This window comes from Girardinichthys multiradiatus, chromosome 2 (assembly GCF_021462225.1).
Source record: "Girardinichthys multiradiatus isolate DD_20200921_A chromosome 2, DD_fGirMul_XY1, whole genome shotgun sequence".
Classification (NCBI taxonomy): Eukaryota; Metazoa; Chordata; class Actinopteri; order Cyprinodontiformes; family Goodeidae; genus Girardinichthys; species Girardinichthys multiradiatus.
In genome coordinates this window covers 4,663,278-4,687,296 of record NC_061795.1, presented here as the reverse complement: position 1 = coordinate 4,687,296, position 24,019 = coordinate 4,663,278, and the positions used below count along the sequence as shown (strand labels likewise).

Genomic DNA, 24,019 nt, shown 5'->3' with positions numbered 1-24,019 from the left:
AAAACAGAAGGTTGCAGAAGACTGGGCTGACCTACCGGGGGGCAACTGCCCCCTGTTGTAGAGCCTTGTCCTACCAGCTGCCCCCCTACTTTTATGTCCTTAAAATAGTTGTAATTACTAATCGCTTGTCTGTCCAAACGCCTCTTACAGCCTTCAAATTAAACATTAATCTAACGAAAAGTACAGAATTGTAGATATAATCTGAGGACCCTTAAATATTAGTTACGACCCTGCATCGTCACCGTCTGTGTCTCAGGCCCATTAACGAGGCAGTCTGTCTGCAGCCCAGCAGATGGGTGCAACTGAGCTGTCCATGTTTCTGTAGTTAAACTCAGTTTGTCCAGGTGATGTTTTAACACAACAGTAAAGTCAACCTAAGTTTGCAATGAATGAAATGTCTGCTGAAGTGACCAACGTTTATGGTGTAATACGTCGAGAAAATAAGAAATTGGCTGCCATGACAACACAATTTCTGAACATAACTGCTTGTGTGACCTGTGTCAATGTGATAATGTCTGGTTTTATATTGTTATAGACTTCTTGTGGTCATAAGTGGGCCAATGTTTCCAAGTCTTGATGCTTGTACATTGCACATCACAATGATAGAGAAACAAAGTGGAGACATTTACAGGTTCTTTGGCTAAAAAGTGAGGGATAAGAGTAAGAAGAGACTGTGAGGTTTGAGGAAGGAAGAATGAAAGAGACAAGAAGGGTCACAGGTGAAGGAGGCCACTGAAAGTGCAACAGGTGAAGAAATGAGTGAAGATTAGGGAAATGGTGTTGAGGGGATGAAGAGATTTCAGTCAGAGAGAGATACAAAGACAGTGTTGTGGGAACTGAAGAAGGAGGGAAGGAAGACACAGAGTCAGGGAATCCAACCTATCCAGCTGGACCACCTGGTCTGGATTTATTCTGAGAATAAATCCAGTGCAGAGATATTAGATGGTTCAATGAAAAACATTTCTGCACAAGTCCACAGGTGTGTTATGAAGTTAAATAGCCTAAAAGTTGTCTTTGTTTCTCAGGAAAGAAAATGACACAATAAGTGTTTTTTGGATGTTTTGTTGATCCCATGTACATATAAGATATTTCTTATGTACTTCAACGAAGAGGTCCAGCATTGCCACCCTGCCTACATCTTTTGCACCTTCTTTGCCCCTGTATGTAAAATTCTCTAGCAAATCCAGCAAAGAATGACAACAACAAGAGAGCTTATATACAGGGGATAAATGATGAGATAGGCATACGTTTTCATTTACCATCAAATTGCGCAAATTGTAATTAGAAAACACGCCAATTAAAAAAAAAACTGAAATTTTTTGATAAAGGGTTTTTTGTTGGTTTTTTTGGCCGTATCGAAATTGGTGTATTTGCCAAAACTGCAATGGAAACACTTTTTTCGCAACACACGAAAAAAGTGTTTCCACGTGATCAACAACCGGTTACTACTGGTGAAAAAGTTGAATAACCTTTTCACAACTGAATTTTATTGCATGTTGTATTTAATGGAAACACCGCAATTGCGAAACTGTTTTTTTGACATTAGCAGAATATCGACAAATGTTTGTGCACATATGTAATTGAAATGCAGCTACTGAGGAATGCAGGAAATAAATCCAACACAGAACAACAATACAAAAAACAAAAACAAAAACAAAAAAACATAAAAATGAACCAACAACTTAATTTACAATGAATGAACTAAAATGACAGCATTAGGAGAACATTAACACCTGGGAAGAAACTGAGATAAGAAAGAAGCTAATAAAAACACCTAATGCTGGAGTATCATGAAAAAAGCAGTGCTAAAATCAAGAAAAGTAAGACTTTAGGCATGAAGGTCAAATTAAAAATGCAACAGAGCAAACTAAGAGAACATTCCTAGAATGTGATGAACAAAAACATTTTATTAAAATATATTGTGAAAATATACTTTCACAGCAGCCTATTAATGTTTGTGCTGTTCATTCATCTGAACAATACCTAAGTTACTAACTTTACGCTGATCCTGGCTGTAGTACTCTCTTTGCGAGTTGGCTGGGGAAATTTGTAAGTAACTATGAGACCCGGAAAGTACAGCAGCATATCATGTTCCATGTTGTTACAAATATGACAGCCTAGTTAAAATGGTCATGTCTTTCACTAGCTACAGTAGGGAGAACAAGCTTTTGACACACTGCTGATTTTGCAGGTTTTCCACTTGCAAAGCATGTAGAAGTCTTTAATTTTTTAAGTACTCTTCAACTGTGAGTGACGGAATCTAAAACAAAAATCCAGAAAATCACATTGTGTGATTTTTAAGTCATTAATTTGCATTTTGTTGCATGACAATTATTTGATACATCAGAATAATGAAACTTAATATTTGCTACAGAAACCTTTGTTTGCAATTAATTACTCCTTCATACAGATCTTTTCGAGATCCTCCAGGTTTCAAGGCTGTCGCTGGGCAATCCGGATTTTCAGCTCCCACCAAAGCTTTTTGATTGGGTTCAGGTCTGGAGACTGGCTAGCCACTCCAGGACCTTGAGATGCTTCTTACGGAGCAACTTCTTAGTTGCCCTGGTTGTGTGCTTCGGGTCGTTGGAATGCTGGAAGACCCAGCCACGACCCATCTTCAATGCCCTTATTGAGGGAAGGAGGTTGTTGGCTAAGATCTCCAGATACATGACACCATCCATCCTCCCCTCAATATGGTGCGGTCGTCCTGTTCCCTTTGCAGAAAAGCATCCCCAAAGAATGATGCTTCTACCTCCATGCTTCATGGTAGGGATGGTTTTCTTGGGCTTGTACTCATCCTTCCTCCAAACCATGGCGAGTGGAGTTTAGACCAAAAAGCTCTATTTTTATCTCATCAGACCACATTACCTTCTCCCATTCCTCCTCTGGATCATCCAGATGGTCATTGGCACACTTCAGATAGGCCTGGACATGCATGGCTTGAACAGGGGGACCTTGCGTGCGCTGCAGGATTTAATCCATGGCGGCATAGTGTGTTACTAATGGTCTTCTTTGAGACTGTGGTCCCAGCTCTCTTCAGGTCATTGACTAGGTTCAATACAATTCAGTTTATTTATATAGTGCCAATTCACACAACACATGTTGTCTCAAGGCACTTCACAAAGTCAGGTACATACATTCCAATTAATCCTAACCATTGAACAGTGCAGTCAGATTTAGTTATTTATTCAAACTGGATAAAAAGTTTTTCTATCTAAGGAAACCCAGCGGATTGCATCGAGTCAGAGACTTGTAGCATTCACTCCTCCTGGATGAGCATGTAGAGACAGTGGAGAGGAAAAACTCCCTTTTAACAGGAAGAAACCTCCAGCAGAACCAGGTTCAGTATAAGCGGCCATCTGCCACAACCGAGTGGGAGTTTGAGAGAACAGAGCAGAGACACAAAAAGAACAAAGAAGCACTGATCCAGGAGTACTTTCTGTGGGAAGAAAAAGTAAATGTTAATGGATTTTTAGTTGTTTCATCAAGAAAGAGAGAACAGATAAACTCTGAGCCAGTTTTCAAGGTTGGAGTCTGAAAGAGAGCACATATAAATAGTTACAGTAAAAGCTCAATCAATTGCCATATCTAAGAGAGAGAAAGGGTTAAACGCTGAAGGGTGGGCATTAAGTTGTTGCCAGCAGAAGCTTGGACGATGCCCCTCTCCAGAACGGTGCTACAGGTAGACACTGTAGTAGTCAGGCCAGGTGTAGCTTCTAGGAAGAGAAAAGAGAGAGAACATAAAGTTAAAAGCTGAAATAACAGCAAATAATGCAAAATTGGAGAGTAGTGTGAGAATGTAGCGAAGAGGGTGAACGTGGTCATTATGTCTTCCAGCAGCCTAAGCCTATAGCAGCATAACTACAGAGATAGCTCAGGATAACCTAAGCCACTCTAACTATAAGCTTTATCAAAAAGGAAAGTTTTAAGCCTAGCCTTAAAGTAGACAGGGTGTCTGCCTCATGGACTAAAACTGGGAGCTGGTTCCACAGGAGAGGAGCCTGATAACTAAAGGATCTGCCTCCCATTGTACTTCTAGAGATTCTAGGAACCACCGGTTCTGCCGTGTATTTCTGGGCTGACCACTCACCTTCCTCATGATCATTGATGTCCCACGAGGTGAGATCTTGCATGGAGCCCCAGATCGAGGGAGATTGACCATCATCTTGAACTTCTTCCATTTTCTAATAATTGCGCCAACAGTTGTTGCCTTCTCACCAAGCTGCTTGCCTATTGTCCTGTAGTCCATCCCAGCCTTGTGCACGTCTACTAATTCATCCCTGATGTCCTCACACAGCTCTCTGGTCTTGGCCTTTGTGGAGAGGTTGGAGTTTGTTTGACTGAGTGTGTGGACAGGTGTGTTTTATACAGATAATGAGTAGAGAACAGGAGGGCTTCTTAAAGAAGAACTAACAGGCCTGTGAGAGCCTGGATTCTTACTGGTTGGTAGGTGATCAAATACTTATATCATGAAATAAAATGCAAATGAATTACTTAAAAATCACACAATGTGATTTTCTGGATTTTTGTTTGAAATTCCTTCACTCACAGTTGAAGAGTACCTATGATAAAAATTAGTCTTCTACGTGCTTTGCTGGTAGAAAACCTGCAAAATCGTCAGTGTATCAAATACTCCCCACTGTAAGTGCTCCAAACTTCTTTCTTTGATTGCAGGGTACTCCTGTGACAGCGTTACATCTCCACATACAGGCCTGGCATTGTTGCTGTAGCATTTAGGGTCTTTTGTATGGATTAAAACATTCTTGGACAAGATTGTTATATTTTATATAAAACTTTTAGAAAGGACAAACAAAAATATTGTTTCAGGAAAACCGAAAGCTGATATGTACTTCCTAAATATTAACGTACCGTAATTTCGTGCTTATAGGAGAATATAAGGCTGCAAAACTGACAGGGACCCAAATCCTCCTAAATCCTGCCCTGCATTACTCCTATAATGGCAGCAATATTTGGCAGCCTTTCCTCCTTCTCTCGGCCCGAGTTCAGGCCACTATCCCTCCCTTCCTCACCCTCCCTCCCTTCCTCCCTTTCTTCCTTCCTTCTCCCTGCAGTTCTGCTGTTTGTTTGTACTCGCTCCATCCGGAGTCGAAATTCCTTTTCGTTTTTGTGAATGACAAACTCATTAACAATTCATCAACCCTGGCCGCTCCATCCGGCCCCCGTTTCCAAGGAGACCGCCGCCGAGCCTCCTCTGATTGGTCGGCCGACGCAACGTATCCAATGAGGACGCCTCTTGTCTATAGCCATTCAGAAGCCTGGCGCCTCAGAGAGCTCAGTGAGACCGGAGCTTGCGGAACGTCTAGTCACACACTGAGCAGAGAAAGCAGAGGAGGGAGGAAACGAGGCGCATCCGCCAGGCAGAGACGGACATCACGGAGCCCGAGTTGTCCACATTCTCTTCTTAATCAACTTTGGTTTCACTCTGGACTTTTGCAAAAAAAGACGGAAGTTGGAAAAACAGCTGCGTCTGGAACGGCAGAGTTATATAAGAACAGAGGGAGCGTCAGCCTCGTTGCAGGGCCGCTGTGACTCATTGATAAATAACTCGGACTCTCCAGGCAGATGCATGAATGAGCGCCACTGAAGGCAACCCGCAGTCGGGAAATCCGTGAAGACCGTCGCGTTTTTCAGGCAGGAATATCAGCGGGAAGAGTTTATTTTAAGCGATTCGGCGCTTCTTTTTTTTTTAACAACACATACTTCTTTTTCTTTGAGCAGAAAGAGAAATCTGCTTTTCATCAGTAGACTCCCCCCTTTTCATCCCAAAAAAACGCGTTTCGTACTCCTGCTTATAAATGCTTGACAAGCTCAAGCCCGTCGTCCAGGTCGACTCTGTTATGGCGATCAGCAAGACGGTGAGCTGGTTCCGGGAGCAGCTGGAGACGCAGAGGGACGGCCTGCTGGTGATGGACTGCCGGGCCCAGGAGTTGTACGAGTCGTCGCACGTCGAGACGGCGATTAACGTGGCCATACCGAGTCTGATGCTGCGCCGGCTCAAGAAGGGCAACCTGCCCGTGCGGTCGCTGCTCTCCGACGGGGAGGACCGTGAGCGGTTTGTGCGCCGCTGCAAGACGGACACCATCGTGCTATACGACGAGTACAGCCGGGAGTGGAACGAGAACGTGGACGGGGGCTCGGTGTTAGGCTTGCTGCTGAGGAAAATGAAGGACGAGGGCTACAAGGCCTTTTATTTGGAGGGTGAGTGGGGTTCATTCACATTTTCACATTCGAGCGCTCATTCATACCCGAGATTTATTAATATGAGAAGCTCTGGCATGTTTTATTCATGTTTTGATCATACTCATTTTTTACTGTCGATCAAATGTATACCAAACGGAAATCCTGCATGTTTTGCACTCTTTAAAGGGTGCAAAACATGCAAGAATAAATACTTGAGGCTGCATCCAAGCTCATTGTCAGTGTAACTCTGTCCCATTCTCCAGGCGGCTTCTGCAAATTCCAGGCAGAGTATCCAGCCTTGTGCGAAACAAACCTTGACGGCTCCTCTAACAGCAGCAGCAGCAGCTCTCCCACCACGGCCCAGGTGCTGGGCCTCGGCGGCCTGCGCATCAGTTCTGACTCCTCCGACATTGAATCGGACATTGACCGGGACCCGAGCAGCGCCACGGACTCGGACGGCAGCCCGCTGTCCAACCCGCAGCCCTCCTTCCCCGTGGAGATCCTGCCGCATCTGTACTTGGGCTGCGCCAAAGATTCCACGAACCTGGATGTGCTGGAGGAGTACGGGATCAAATACATCCTGAACGTGACACCCAACCTGCCCAACCTATTCGAGAACGCTGGGGAGTTTAAGTACAAGCAGATCCCCATCTCGGATCACTGGAGCCAGAACCTCTCACAGTTCTTCCCGGAGGCCATCAGCTTTATCGGTAGGTAGCTACATGTGGCTCCTTACACTGTTTACATGTGATCCAGTGAGAAAGAATGAAAAACACTCATAGTTTTACCAGAAAAGGTGTAAACCAAAGCCACGTTTGCAACAAGCTGATGATTTTGCCTGTCTGCCGGTGAAATAAACAAGCCACTTCCGGCTCCATACAGACAGACACGTCTGACTTTCAGTGTATTTGTTTTGGCAAAATTTAGATGGGGACTGCGGGCTAAAAAAGGCAAATTTCCACAGGGCGCGGAATGGTATGATGTTCCAACAGCATGATAAACCTAAGTAAAAATACCACTGTATCATGGTTGCAATTCAAAAACCTAAAACAAGTATGTATGATATGATGTCTTTTTTTCATATAAAACAAGACAATCAGCTAAATGGTGTGAACCTAGTTTTTAGCCATCCAACCAGCAGTTTAAGTAACAGGTGGGAGGGGGGGCAGTGAGAAAATGTCTCTGGTGTCTCAAAAAAGGTATTTAAATTGTAGAAATAGCATAATGTAAAATTTTTTTAACTTTTTAAAACCTTGGTTAAGCTTGTTATCAGTAACCAGCCCATGCCTATTTTCAATAGCCAAACTTAAAGAGCAATAAAACAATGCCCATGGTTTGGAGGGAAGGAAACAATTCTCACATATCAGTAACTTTGTAGCATAATTGCCCGAGTCATATATGCTGAAATATGACTTGGGCAATTATGCCATAAGGCTAAAGATATGCTAAACAACAACATTGGAAAAACAGGAAAGAAGAGCTCCCAAAATAGATTTAAGCACGTTGCAGGAGTAAGAAATGGACTGTAAAGGGGTTTAATCTTATTTATGTGATCTGTCATATCACTGTCTTCTTAGGCTTCTAATGTGCAATTGAGATTAGATGAGGTGTCCCTAGCTGTGGTCTTCTCAGGCAATCAGGCAGGAACATTCAGATCAGGCAGATTAAGGCCACTGTGTTGAGGCACGGGAGCACAAGTGTGCCCCTAATGGTGCAATAGCTAAAATGCGCTGTGTAGAAATGATTTAACTTCAATGGGAGACATCCTGATCTATCTGTTGTCCTGGGGCTTGTGTAATTGCAGCACAAAGAGCGGTGTTGAAACAGGAGAATAGGGGAGAAGGGGAGGGGGAGCAAAGGGAGGGTGGTAATTTGAGCACAACAGGAAGGAAGTGGCATTGAAAGCAATCTAGGACATGGCATTGCCAAACCCCCCTCAACCACCTCCCTACCCCTCTTCTTCCTCTGTATAACAAAAGGAGCCATTTACAGGGCCTGTTGACATCCTGTTTGCCTTGACAGGGTGCCCTCATGACTCTTACATTTACACGCTCAAATGGCACCATTGTCACACCAACCCTAGGCGAGCGGAAGAATGTTTTAATAGACTGTAATAGTACATTTCCAAGCTAGCTATTCCAGGACAAAACAAGGGAGAATGTTGGTTCTGTTTCTGTGCAGCAGCTCCAGGTTGTTTACAGACTCCGCTGACAGATAGTTGGGATGAAAACCTCCGCCTTTTTCCTGTTCATGGGTGTGAGCCAGCTTTTAACAGTGTGCATGTTTATCACAGGTTATGCTGGGTGCAGGTAGATAACTTTGTGAATCATCAGTGTCACGATGCAGTGAAGGTAGAACACATAATGGTTTAAGCCTCCGCACTGTATGTACATGACCTGGGTTGCAAGATATTAGGAAAACTTGCAATTTTGGTAATATCGTGATAACAATATTAGGTGCATTTAACCTAGATTTTATTCACCCTACTTTTTCTTTTCCACCATCTTTGTGAGTTTTAGCATTTTGGTCGCTAAAATCTATGTCAGGTGTAAACATTTAGGGCTGTGAGACTCCATCTGAGCTTCCAAATATATTGTTGGAATGCACAGCGTGAATGAATGGAACCTCAAATTAAACAATTTATCAAATGTTGCATCCAAGCAATCCTTTGCAGTTGTGATAATTGCATACACTGATGTTGCAATAGCAACTGCAATGTGAGATATTGTACAGCAGTTTAACATCCATACAATTTGAATATTTCTTGGTTTTGAGAAGCAGTTCAGGCAAATATCTACCAGATATTGACTGAAAATCCTCTTCTTTTTCTTTGTATCCAGATGAAGCTCGGGGTCAGAAGTGCGGCGTCCTGGTCCACTGCTTGGCTGGCATTAGCCGCTCTGTGACCGTGACGGTGGCCTACCTGATGCAGAAGCTCAACTTGTCCATGAACGATGCCTACGACATCGTCAAGATGAAGAAGTCTAACATCTCCCCCAACTTCAACTTCATGGGCCAGCTCCTGGACTTTGAGCGCACGCTGGGCCTGAGGAGCCCGTGCGACAACCGCATGGTGCCGCCGAGCCAGCAGCTCTACTTCACCACCCCCACCAACCACAATGTCTTCCAGCTGGACCCCCTGCAGTCCACGTGAGGTCTGCTCATAAGCACCTCTCTCATTACTGGCAGGGTGCAGGGCTGCCACCCCAAATTCTCTTCTACTTGTTGAAAAAGTTGCAAAAAAGTTTCTCCATTTCTTTCTGTCATCTGCTCTGCGGACCTGGCTCTGGACGATCCTGAGGCAGCTGGTTTTTGGGGGAGGTGGCGACAGCTGCTGAGTGTGCTTACTGGAGGTGCCAGAGCAGCCTGGCCAGTACACAGCTGCCGCTGTCTGAATGAGGATGGACAGTTAAAGCAACAGACTCATTTAAAGACTGTATACTTTCTATAGTCATATTTCTGTTGGACTTTTGGGGTATTTCCTCTGTTTTTCTTGTTGTATCTGAGGAAACTGAACAGTGATTTAGAGAGTTGAACAGTGATTTAGAGAGTTGTATGTTCTGCTTTAAAGACCCTAGGCTGGTGTGCCAAAGAGACCTGATTGTCCAAACTGGACAGAGAACTTTCAGTATGTTTGTTTTGGGGTCACCCCCATGACTTAAGGGTGCATTGTCCCCCCTTCATCTTCTGTGAAGAGTCGCCTGTGTGGGGTTGAAGAATCCCAGCTTTAGAGGGCACATCGTATACTGGACTGATTTTTACACTTTTCAAACATTTATACTGTACATTGTGTATATATCTTAATGTAAGAGAGTACCTTTGAATGGAGGTACTAAAAATCTGTTTCATATTCTAGTTTTGTGTAAGCAAACCAACCGCATATATATCATTGTTACGTTGATTATGCCAAAAATCAATAGGCTATCCAAGAATTGTGCAGAAATGTATACATGTGTAATATATCTATATATCTTCCATATTTGCTTTATGTATCAATTCAGCCAACCGGCCTTTTTTGTTTTTTGGGCTGTTTTGCACTCTCCCTCTCACAGAAAAGATGTTGTTTGCCTTATTTACTCTCACAGGGTTTGTTTCACTTCATCCTTCAGAGAATTTCATTTTGTCTGCTTTGTATCTTAGAATCATCCAAGTCCTAATTAAACTTGTTAGATTTTCATTTTAGTTTGGCAGCATCCTTAATGATATCTTGTGATGGTCAACGGTGAGTAGTCTGGGTCTCTGGGGGTTAATGTGGGCAATCCTGCCCTGTGCAGAAGAGTTAAAGCGGATGGTTGGTCAAAGGTTCTTCAGGGAAAACTCTTTGAAATGCAGTTTTGAATTTGTCAGGATGAGAGAAGTGGAACCAAGAGCTTAAACTAAGAAAATGCCTCTTTCCAGGAGGATGTCGCCATGTTGGTGATCTCCACCTGCACCCCTATTCCACACTCCTCTTTCCTGAATGTAAAGGAAAGATAAGTTATTAATAAATTGCTATTTTTGTCTACAGTTTCTGCCTTTTCTGTCTGTTTTTTCCACTGACATGCTTGTTGGTTTCAATTTATGTAAGTGTATCATCACAGCCGAGTATTAACCAGCAGGCTCGGTCACGACAACACAAACAGCTGCCGTGAATCACGAGGGCCTATGTCGAGCTACAGGTTTCCTTTAACTGTGGCACTCGAGTCACTTCCATGTTTGTTTGTTTTTTTAACAGATCTGGAGAGAATGCGTCCTGTCACGTGACACGTTGCTGTGAACACCCTGTTCTTTGTGGTAAAAACAAACTGCAGAGAGCTGCTGAACAGGTGCAAATTCATTTGGGTTAATCTGGTTTTTCCAGGTGCTGGTTCGTAGTGAGTTCACCTCCTCCCAGAAGGCAGGACCAGCACATTCAACCATGAAAGGGAGCACAAAGTACTTAGATGTCGTGTTATTTGATAGCGAGAGCTGCGGCGTGTACCTGCAGTGACCTGGAGGATCTGGATAAGATGATCTTTGCGGTGCATGCGAACAGCGAGGAGCTTGAATTTTCACACCGGCAGCCACTTGCCTTGCAGGACATGATTCACATTTCCAAACACTAACTGCAGTGTCCCTACAGTGCCTTGAGCATTTTTACATCTTAATACATTACAACCTCAAACCTTAATATACCTCATGTGGTTGTGCAATATTGTGAAGAGGGAGGGAAAGGATGCATGTTTTTATAAATTTTTGGCAAAAAAATGTAAAAAGTGCGGCATGCCTTTAAATTACCGCCTCTTGAGGTCAATGGTTTGTAGAACCTCTGTTCAAAGCAAACCTTTTGGGGGATGTCTCTAGCAGCTATGCTCATCTAGAGACAGTTCTCCTTAGCAAAATAGTTGAAGGTGTTAGTTTGGATAGAGATCATGAACACCTTTCCACAGACTCAATCACAGAAGGGGCCGAAGCTTGAAAGATGCTACATCCTGGGCCAAACAGGACTGATGTTTATTCAAGCATAATCTTTTAGAGGTGGACATCAGTAAATTGAATCTCAGCCCAGTCTGAAGGTGTGCAGCCTCTAACAAGTTTACGTCCAGGATTTCCTTGTTTTTATCTCCATCCATTTTACGTTCAACTCTGACCAGCTTTCTTGTCCCTGCTGAAGAAAAGCATCCCAACTGCATGATGCCCCAAACACCTTCTTTCACTGTGAAAATCGTTTCTTCAGGGTTATGTGCAAAGTCAGTATTCCAGCACACAGCGCTTTGCATGTAGGCCAGAAGGTTTTATTTTGGCCTCATTTGACCAGAACACCATCTTTCACATGTTTGCCATGTCTCCTACATGTCTCCACAAACATGACATATTTTTCAATAATTTTAGTTGGTAAAATCTTTTTGTTCCTTTTTACAATTATGCACCACTTTGTGTTGATCTATTACATAAAATCTCAATAAAATAAACAGTTTGTTGTTATAGCCTGACAACATGTGGAAAGTTCTAGGGGCTTAATATTTTTGCTTGTGAATGTACAACTAAAGTACTGACTTTCTCGAGTCATCAGAATGGAGCAAACAACCTAACCTAACATGTTCACAAAATAAAATAAAATTGCAAATGCTGTTACCTGGTTTTGATAAGGAAAATATGATTGGCTGAACCATAATTCAGCACCTAAATAAACCCATTGTAGGATCTCTGCTCCTCCCCTTCTGGTTGGTTCTGGCAGCTCATTGTTCTCCTAATGAGCTCATGGGCTTCTTAAGGTAGCTGCTGATACAGACCTTTGCTGGAACATGACCTCAGTTATGCGGACTCCTGTCTGTCTGCCTATCCGTCTGCCTGCCTGTCTGCCTGTCGACCTGCCTATCTGCCTACCTGCCTGCCAACATCTGGTAATACTCCCTCCTAAGGACTACACTGTAAATATTCTCATCACCAGTACTCTCTCTCTCTCTCCTTGGATTCCTGGGTTTACCTCCTCCTCCTCTGGCTTCTGGACAACTCCAACTCAAGATTCCTTAAACAAAGTCTACAGTAGAAATAAACCTAATTTACCGTCTTATCCTGTGTGCTGAGTCTGTTTCATCCTCTGATTTTGTTCTAATTCGACTATCTAAGCAATTTATGATACCCATTAGGGCTCCATTATGTGAAGCATAAGGCCTCAAATTCTGAGAGTCCATCTACGTCAAACAGATTATCAATAAACTAATCGATAATATTGTAATGAACTTGGCATACAGCTTCACACAATCAGTAAATCCTTGATCATTAGCCTTTGCTAACCAAAGGCTGTATATTCGAATTCTGACAGAAATGATTTATAAAACAAACCTCTTCTATCTCAGGTAGAAACAGTTTAAGTGACAACTTCCTCCTGCTAGATTCAAGCCAACTGAAACAGCAAGGTCCACACACTAAGGGCAATGAAACTTCTAAGTCACTTGATGACATAAGGATTTTATTTTCCTATTTATTCATAATGCCTACGAAAACATAGACTCTATAGAGTATTTACCAAAAAACTAAAATTTCCATGCAAGTGCAGAAAGTTTTTACCTTGGTGCCACAAGAAATGCTCGAAATGCAACCAAATCTTTTGCAGCTATAAAGATATTCTGAACAAAGAATGATAATGTCACTATCTGCTGTACGGCTAATCTAAAACAATATCTGGTTGATTTGCAGTGTCAGAAGATTTATTGGCAGTATTGCTACATTGCGTTAATGTGTCAAGAACACCGACCATTACTGTCAGAAGCAAAATTCCAGTGGACCATCCCATTTGATATGTACAGGGGTTGGACAATGAAACTGAAACACCTGTCATTTTAGTGTGGGAGGTTTCATGGCTAAATTGGACCAGCCTGGTAGCCAGTCTTCATTGATTGCACATTGCACCAGTAAGAGCAGAGTGTGAAGGTTCAATTAGCAGGGTAAGAGCACAATTTTGCTCAAAATATTGAAATGCACACAACATTATGGGTGACATACCAGAGTTCAAAAGAGGACAAATTGTTGGTGCACGTCTTGCTGGCGCATCTGTGACCAAGACAGCAAGTCTTTGTGATGTATCAAGAGCCACGGTATCCAGGGTAATGTCAGCATACCACCAAGAAGGACGAACCACATCCAACAGGATTAACTGTGGACGCAAGAGGAAGCTGTCTGAAAGGGATGTTCGGGTGGTAACCCGGATTGTATCCAAAAAACATAAAACCACGGCCGCCCAAATCACGGCAGAATTAAATGTGCACCTCAACTCTCCTGTTTCCACCAGAACTTTCCGCCGGGAGCTCCACAGGGTCAATATACATGGCTGGGCTGCGATAGCCAAAATTTTGGTCACTCATGCTAATGCCAAACGTCGGTTTCAATGGTGCAAGGAGCGCAAATCTTGGGCTGTGGACAATGTGAAACATGTATTGTTCTCTGATGAGTCCACCTTTACTGTTTTCCCCACATCCGGGAGAGTTACGGTGTGGAGAAGCCCCAAAGAAGCGTACCACCCAGACTGTTGCATGCCCAGAGTGAAGCATGGGGGTGGATCAGTGATGGTTTGGGCTGCCATATCATGGCATTCCCTTGGCCCAATACTTGTGCTAGATTGGCGCGTCACTGCCAAGGACTACCGAACCATTCTTGAGGACCATGTGCATCCAATGGTTCAAACATTGTATCCTGAAGGCGGTGCACCAATACACACAGCAAGACTGGTGAAAGATTGGTTTGATGAACATGAAAGTGAAGTTGAACATCTCCCATGGCCTGCACAGTCACCAGATCTAAATATTATTGAGCCACTTTGGGGTGTTTTGGAGGAGCGAGTCAGGAAACGTTTTCCTCCACCAGTATCATTCCTCCACCAGTATCACGTAGTGACCTGGCCACTATCCTGCAAGAAGAATGGCTTAAAATCCCTCTGACCACTGTGCAGGACTTGTATATGTCATTCCCAAGACGAATTGACGCTGTATTGGCCGCAAAATGAGGCCCTACACCATACTAATAAATTATTGTTGTCTAAAACCAGGTGTTTCAGTTTCATTGTCCAACCCCTGTATGTCTTAATGTCGTTCCCTGGTAGCTCCCTCTGTAGTCCAGCACAGACTACAGTTTCTAAAATCATACAGGACTTGAACGTGTCGCACTGATATTATGGATATGATGATCAGACAGGTCACACGATGATAACAATGTAAGATGCTAGATTACACAACTGCTTACTGAAGCAGAATCCTGTCAGGCTGATCAGACAGCAAGGTTATGGACAGTAAGTCACTCCTGTTAATGTGCTCATTTATTGGATTCAGGTCCTGAAAAGAAGGAGAGGAAGATGGAACGAAGATGGGTCAGAAGCACTTATGGCGGGCCAAAAGGGAACCCGCATGATTTTCCTAGAAAATATCAGTCAGGAGAGAGCTAAATTGGTGGATCTGTCACCCTAAATGACCACATACTCACCAGAGATTTCTTTCATGACAAGCATTTTATCCATGACGGCCAATAATCACACAGTGTGAACCCAATTTTAAATGTTGATTGGGGCTGAAATAAAATGAGTACATTTCTTATCGTTTGGGGTCAGGGTCCTTAGTGGTGTGCTGGAAAGGACATTGGAAAATTGTTCAGTCTTACTTCCCTCCCTGCTATCCCACTGGCACACAGTTAAACTTGGTGGCAACCTCTCTGCAGGCCTCTCCAGCCCTGGTTAGGCAGAAAACTGAGAACCTCATTCCTTCCTGCTCTTCTCTTCTGGACAATCACTAAGCTGTTGTGCAGCAATAATTTCCAAACAAACGTACAAAAAATATATAAAAAAATGCAACATTTTTCTTCAACTCTTAAATTTTTCAGTTCTGTGATGAACATTTATATCTATAAATGTTACCATGTAATGGTTGTCCTGTGAGTGTTGCCTTCAAAAACATTGATAGCCACGTAGAAAAATTAGAATTCGTATTAAAATCACATCAGAACCAGCAGTACCATGTTTTTCAGATGAAAGACGACTTCACACAACAACTCCAGTTTAAATTGAACAAATGGTAACTAGCTGATCCTCGCAACATGGGAGTCAGTGTTGCTGTCGGCATCAAACCAACCTTTTGTTGTTTTCACTGGTTGAGTCTTTAGAAGGGTTTTTGTCCTTGGAACTACTGATTTATTTCCAAAAGAAACAAGAACTTCCCTGCAACTCAAAAACACAAAATTGGGATAGATTTGAAATATGAAGGTGCTAAAGGTTTTTAAAAAAAAGCAGGAATCTAATCTGCTGTTTACATGGAAGTTGTTTGTGTAAAAGTGTTTCATGTACCTCAACACGTTTGAGGAAAGCTACTTTACAGTGTTTGTGACTAATTTTAAACACTTGAAGCTTGTTGAAGTACTTGAAGAGCCTGAGAGGTGATATTAACGAGCAGCACAGTGATGGAACTGCAGAGCGCCTGCCAATAGTATATTAAAGATGGGAGAGGGGGACATGAAAACCTTTTGGTGCATAGTCACTTTGTTGTGATTTTGGAAAAACTAAAGTACTTTCCTAAGTATTGATCAAATTTGAAACTGGAGTTTGTGCCTATCCTGGTGAGTACTGTGAGCAAGAAAATACAAGCATAGCAAATGATAACAGCATGACGAAAAATCAAAAGAGTCAAAGAAAAACATAGAAATATACAGGGGTTGGACAATGAAACTGAAACACCTATCATTTTAGTGTGGGAGGTTTCATGGCTAAATTGGACCAGCCTGGTAGCCAGTCTTCATTGATTGCACATTGCACCAGTAAGAGCAGAGTGTGAAGGTTCAATTAGCAGGGTAAGAGCACAGTTTTGCTCAAAATATTGAAATGCACACATTATGGGTGACATACCAGAGTTCAAGAGAGGACAAATTGTTGGTGGACGTCTTGCTGGCACATCTGTGACCAAGACAGCAAGTCTTTGTGATGTATCAAGAGCCACGGTTTCCAGGGTAATGTCAGCATACCACCAAGAAGGACGAACCACATCCAACAGGATTAACTGTGGACGCAAGAGGAAGCTGTCTGAAAGGGATGTTCGGGTGCTAACCCGGATTGTATCCAAAAAACATAAAACCACGGCTGCCCAAATCACGGCAGAATTAAATGTGCACCTCAACTCTCCTGTTTCCACCAGAACTGTCCGTCGGGACCTCCACAGGGTCAATATACACGGCCGGGCTGCTATAGCCAAACCTTTGGTCACTCACGCCAATGCCAAACGTCGGTTTCAATGGTGCAAGGAGCGCAAATCTTATGCTGTGGACAATGTGAAACATGTATTGTTCTCTGATGAGTCCGCCTTTACTGTTTTCCCCACATCCGGGAGAGTTATGGTGTGGCGAAGCCCCAAAGAAGCGTACCACCCAGACTGTTGCATGCCCAGAGTGAAGCATGGAGGTGGATCAGTGATGGTTTGGGCTGCCATATCATGGCATTCCCTTGGCCCAATACTTGTGCTAGATGGGCGTGTCACTGCCAAGGACTACCGAACCATTCTTGAGGACCATGTGCATCCAATGGTTCAAACATTGTATCCTGAAGGCGGTGCACCAATACACACAACAAGACTGGTGAAAGATTGGTTTGATGAACATGAAAGTGAAGTTGAACATCTCCCATGGCCTGCACAGTCACCAGATTGAAATATTATTGAGCCCCTTTGGGGTGTTTTGGAGGAGCGAGTCAGGAAACGTTTTCCTCCACCAGTATCACGTAGTGACCTGGCCACTATCCTGCAAGAAGAATGGCTTAAAATCCCTCTGACCACTGTGCAGGACTTGTATATGTCATTCCCAAGACGAATTGACACTGTATTGGTCGCAAAAGGAGGCCCTACACCATACTAATAAATTATTGTGGTCTAAAACCAGGTGTTTCAGTTTCATTTTCCAACCCCTGTATTTTATCAGGCTTCGGGATATTGCAGTCACTGGTGCAACACTCTTCTATGTTTAAAGATGAACATTTTGGTAAAGATCCAAGTAAAGGCACAAAAAATGTAAATTTCATGTAGCACGGTTCCTTAACGATATATTGAGTCATTCGTATTTAGGATGTATCAACATCTTGTGGCATTAAATCTTGCAATTTAGAGATAGTACAATTTTTGTCATCAAAAGGAAGTGTTAATAGCAAAACAGTATCCAGCTGTTATCAGCATGTGACTTCGTCTGGTAAGTATGTGTAAGCAATTATTATGGGCTCCATAGATGAAGGTGTCACACGGCAACAATTAGGAATGGACAAGTAGGCTATGTTAATCAATGCTCAGTTGGTAGTAAGGGACCCAAAGCGAGTCAAGAAACAATACCCCACACCTTTACACTAACAGCAGCAGCCTGAATCTTTGATAGAAGACAGGATGAATTGAAGCTTTTATGGTGTTTGACCCTACCATTTGAATGCAACAGTGGCATTTGGGTGGCAACACAGTAAAGCCAGTGTAGACCTGGCGCCAATGAGCATTGACACCAAATGAGGGGGAATATTCTTTTTCTGTTCGCAAATTCAATTACTTTGTGTACAGGAAATACAACACTTACATAACAAACTAGTTCAGATACATTAAACATATTTTTGTCTCCAAAAAACAAACAACAATAAATGTCCCTTACCCACCGGGGCTAGGCACCGAACCTGTTTGGTCTTCTGCGCCTATCAGCTTGGTGGTATTGTGTTATTATTTGCACCTCCGTTGCTTTTCTACTATCTTGAAGCAGTCTGCCACTTAATTAACAGATAAATCCAGAGATTTGCAAAACCACAGTTATGACAGAACTCAACCACAGTGACCTGCAGGAGTAGTGCCCCCTCCCCCAAAAAATTATTAATTTACTTAATAATGTTACACTGACAAATATGGCATTTATGACTACTGCAATGATCAAGTCTGCATGGAGTGGAGGCACATGTGTCCTGAACAACCAGGATGTCATCAATCAAATTTAAACCCAACTGTAACAAACATCCTGTTCTCAGAAAGAGGTTCCAATGATGTCAGGGCAAGAGAGTGATTGACAGATGAGGCCAGGGATATGTGAGGTATGCAAGCACCCCAGGGGCTTTCATGGCTGTTCTTCCTCTCCGTATAGCTTGGCCTTTCGTTGCTTTAAATCCAAGTATTAAAGGGCACAGGAAACTACCAGGGCTAATTTTGGACAGGCGTGCGGATGGACTTGGCAGGATCCTTCAGCACCTTCATTGCCACAGCATGGTCAACATGACAAGCCAGGCCATAAAGGGATTTAGAAATGCATACAGCTGGGTCACAGTGAGGGCTGTCATGTTAGACGGCATGCAGACATGAGGCTGGTTTAATGACAGGCCAAAAGGCAAATTTACAGTATGTCGCAGAGCAGTTACTATTAAAAATAGCTCTTACAAGTTCATGGTTTTACAATTTGTAGTTCCAGTCTTTGTTGCGGAAATAAATTTTGTTTGCTGAGTAAATCATTGCCATTGGATAACAGAGGAAATGGGTTCAGATACCCTTTTAGATAATGATGTTTTCATGTATTTTTGTTCTGAATGGTCCAGTATTAAAGTCATGTAAAACTGACACGAGTATTACACACTTATGGAACAAAGATGTATTTAAATATAAAAATTTCTTCATTGCACTTTGAGCCGCACTTTAGGAGCTTAAAAGTCAAAATGAAAATGTTCATACCAGTGGGATATCATGCATTGTTAGTGAATATAAACATATTAAAATTTCTCAACAGACTATATTTGGTGCTGTTTTGTTCAGCCAATGTTACACCATGTTTCTATGTGGAGGTACCTTGACTGAGCCTGCAATTTGTATCAATTCACCAGATTGTTTGTCTCGTGAGTCGCTCTAACTCCACCAAGAATAAATTCAGCTTTTGGGTTTTGTCTCAGTGTACAGCAGCTTCGAAGAAGGCCTGTTTTTTTGTTTCTCAGGTCTTACAGTTGTTTGAAAATTAGTCCTGCAGACTCACAGTCAGTTGGTCCACCAAATCATCTGATGAGGCGGATTGATACAAGTGACAGGCTCAACATGGGAGAATTACCCATCCAATACTTAAGAAATACTCATAACTGCTCCCATTCTGATGTCTAATGTATTTTTGTCTTTGGAACATAAAGTGAATTTATTGTACTTAATAAAAATAGTGAAAACCCCATTTTACTCAATAAGGAGAAGATTTTAACAAACGTGTATTCTTTAGGACACCATATCTAACTTTAGCTACTGTTACCCCCTTCAACTAAAATAACTTCAGTGAGCTGTTCCTTCTCATTGTACCCATGTACCAGTCTCAGACATCGGTTTGAGACTCCACACTTTGATATGAAAAACCCGAGTGGTTAAATATCTTAGAATATGTTAGAAAATGGTGTCTTTTTTTCATCATGACTGCAAATGAAAATGATTAATAACAAAAAAATTTAAATCATTGATTAAAATTAAATGAAGACCATCAAAACAAAGACTACCACATACAATGGATTTGATTTGATCACCTACAGATCCCACCTCATATGATACCCAAAATTACAATAAATGACCAACAACATACCTATCTGTGTGGCCCAGGCGTGAAGGCCCCTGCATATATCAGTTCAACAAGTGTCAGAATCTCATTCTACTGCCAAAAATGCGCAACATATCGTAAAGGGACACACAAGTAGGATCAGGTCAGGGAAAAAAATAAAATAATACCTGACCTGACCACTGTTGTCTTGCATACATTATTTTGTTTATTACATCAGGTTCACTCATGGAGATCAACACCTAGTCGAGTGGGGCCAAGGCCAATTTAAATTTCTGCCATCTTAAAACATCTCAAATCACAAAATATCATACCATAGGGCCAGTTCTAAGCCAACAATACTTACTACAATGCAGATGTGATGTGGGGTCTTTTTTTGTTGTTGCTTTTTTAACAAAACACACTGGCTAAAAATAATATTGTAAACCATGTACATAAAATTTGCTAAGAAATCTAGACAGTAGCTGGTAATTTTATTGTTTTCGTCAAGATAGATACAGTTGTAATTTACTATTATTGCAGCATAGGGTATAGAGTGATAGGGTAAGTGGGTGATTTTTAATCTGGTTAAATAATTAACCTTTATATGAGACAAAATTGATCCATATCATTAAAAACAGACACATGTAAACATCAATCTTCAAGCACACAAAACAATTAAATATACAGGCTATTGCTCCATTGTTTATAGAAGCGTGATGAATACCTTGTGTTACCATATGTTATAACAGTCAAAGCTCCTACTATTGAATTTCTTGACTTAATCAAACAGCACATAAATTTATACACTACCTACACATAGTTACGGATATTCAGCTTTCAGGTAAAACTTCATTATAACCCTAAAATGCCCTATAAGCATTGCAGGTGAACTTATTGAAACCTTCTCTAAACTTTTGAATGCAGATGTCCAACTTCAGTGTTGTACTTTTTGCACAACTTGCAGTTCCCTAACAAGGAGCTTAATGACAAACAGGTGTTTGATCCATGAATCAGCCAATAAATTTCCTGGTTCAATCAGAACTTTATTTAAACAGTCCGCCTCATCATGCTGTTTACAGGTAAAGAGTCTATAAACCATGCGAGACCAAATAAAATCATGTAAAACAATTTCCAGTTCAAACCTAGACACCATAGGTCTGACCTTATCAATATTTTTAAATGATAAAAAACAATTTCGAGGTAAATGCCTAGAATGATGATCAAGAGATATGGAACTTTCAAAAATTGCATGCAGATTTCTAAGACTAGATTTGAACAGAAGTCCCTAAGAAACTGAAAATGAATTTTTTTCATCAGGCACAATAATCAATGTTTCAGTTTTGCTGGTATTCAGCTGCAAGCAGTTTACATTTAACCATTTCTTAATCTCAACCAAGCAGTCACCTAGACTTCTCAGTTTAAAGAACTCAGAGGGTTTAAAAGAACAGTATAACTGTATGTTGTCAGTATATATATTTAAAAAAAAACATGACTAATTCAGTGTATGATCTGGCCCAAAAGGAGTAATATACAGTAAGAACAGGTCCCTGGGGTACATCATATAGCACATGTGATGATTTGGACAACATTTGATTTATGCGGACCCTTAAGAATCACTGAAAACTAGGATATAAACCACTGTAAAACAACTTCAGTAAATCCAAAGTTTTTGAGTATGTTTATCAGGACGACATGATCAACCATGTCCAAAGTGGAGGTAAGGTCTAACAGAACTAAAACTGTTTACCCTCCCAAGTCAGCTTCCATTAGAATGTCTTTTGACACAGTAAAGCTGTTTCTGTCACAGAGTGTTATCAGCAGATTGCAACGGAGAGACTGGAAGAGTCACAGCAAGGCCTTTGGCCACAACCCACACTGATGACCGTTTCATTGTGAACAGTGCCCTGCGGAACAACATGAGGAATGCCACTCAACTACAGGCACATTTAAGGGAGGTTAGAGGCACTTAAGTGTTACGTCAGACCATTAGAAACTGTTTACATCAGCATGATCTGTGTGCTAGATGACCTGCAAGGGTACCTGGCCACACCACCAAGCACAGGCATCATGGTCTTGCATGGGCCAGGGAGCATTTACACTGGATAAAGGACCAGTGGGCCTCAGTGCTGTTCTCTGAAAAAAGTCATTTCATGCTGAGCAGGAATCATGGCCACCATAGATGTTGGAAATGTTAAGGAGAGCGCTATGCATCAGACACTGTTGTCACCAGACCAGCCTTTGGTGGTGGTGGTGTTACAGTGTGGGCAGGTGTGTCTAGCCAATACAGAACTGTCCTACACTTTGTGGATGGTACAGGGACAAGCCCATATTACATGAAAAACATCAGTAATTCAGACATTGTGTCCCTGCATGAACAACATAGGCCCAATTTCATCTTCACGAACGACAATGTGCCAGCTCATCAAGATCGCATCATTACGGAACGGCTGCCAGAGACTGGGGTACCTTGAATGGAGTGGCCTGCACTTACTCCAGATCTGAATCCCAGAAAAAACTTAAGGGATTCAGTTAAGTCACTGTCTAGAGGCTCGTAACTCTGTACCCCAGAATCACCATGACCAAAGGGCCTCCCTTCAGGAAGCTTCTACTTACAATATATTATCACTGTTGTGTGAAAATATTTTTATTTTCCTTAAATGTAACCTGAAAGCCAAATATCTCCAACCTTTTGTGAGTAGTGTATTTCCTCAGGAAAGGGATCATTACTCATGAAATGTTGGGACATTACTTATGAGCAACATCTGACTAGCAGTTGTCCATCTTGGAAGCCTAAGGAAAATTCTAAATGCATTGTGCAGTTTTTTTCATTATGGCTTTATGGGCTTGAACAATGACCCCTTTAACATCATCTGCGCACATGTAAAATTTACATTCCAGCATATTAGCTTGCATATACAACTCACAGAACTGTCACTTCACGTCAACATTACAGAGATCCCTTCTTATGATATGACCTATGTATATCAATATACTCACCACATGCAATACCTTGCTAAATAAAGAAATAGAAAATTTAGCCTCTGATCCTCCTTGTAGCAATTACAACAACCCTCTTTTTTCAGTTAAAAGAATTAAAAAAGAACCATAACTAGCTGTAACCGGATGGAGTGATCAAATCATCAGCAGACAAGTCTTACAACCATTTAGCTTAACAGAAAGATAGAAATATTGAAGTTGTTAACAGTAATACTTACTGATTAAATAAAACATTAAAAAGTCTAATTTTCCCACTAACAACAGCCATATTTTCCTTAATACAGCATTCCTGGAAAATGACCTCATGCCATCAGTGAGGCACAGAGCTGGAAGTGTCATGGTGTGGGTTTCTTTGCTGCATACCTGGCCAGATTACCACAATAGAATCCACTGCAAATTTTACCAGGTATCGGAGGGAGCTTTAGGAGAATGTGAGAGGGTCTGTAAAAATATTTAAGGTGAAGAAGAACTGGACAGGACCAAAAACAGACCAGTAAACTAGCTGAGAATTAAGAATTCAAAAGTCATGGGCTGAGTCAAAGTCCACATCCTGATCACATTCAGATACTGTGGGGTGACATGAAATGGACTGTATATGCAAGAAACCCCTCAAATATTTCCCAGCTGGAAATGAGGAGTGTTGCAAACTTTCAGACACATCAACAATAAACATCCCACTGAAGTTACTTCACCTGAAAGAGGTAAGACTTTCTTGTAGGGCTTAGGGTTTCCCAATTCTTTCCTCAGTCAGAATACACATTTTTGTTAATACCTTTTTAAATCTTGTTGTTCATTTTTGTTGTTTAAGTGCAATTATGTAACTGTC

The 24,019-nt window shown here is 41.8% G+C and overlaps 1 protein-coding gene across 1 annotated transcript; it reads left to right on the top strand.

Annotated features, from left to right (window-relative positions):
- The first annotated feature begins 5,279 nt into the window (after positions 1–5,279).
- dusp6 (dual specificity phosphatase 6) lies at positions 5,280–10,707 on the top strand. Its single transcript, XM_047353034.1, has 3 exons — positions 5,280–6,219; positions 6,465–6,911; positions 9,042–10,707. The coding sequence occupies exons 1-3, from the start codon at positions 5,817–5,819 to the stop codon at positions 9,353–9,355; spliced, it is 1,164 nt and encodes a 387-aa protein (XP_047208990.1). The 5' UTR covers positions 5,280–5,816; the 3' UTR covers positions 9,356–10,707.
- The last annotated feature ends 13,312 nt before the right edge of the window (positions 10,708–24,019 follow it).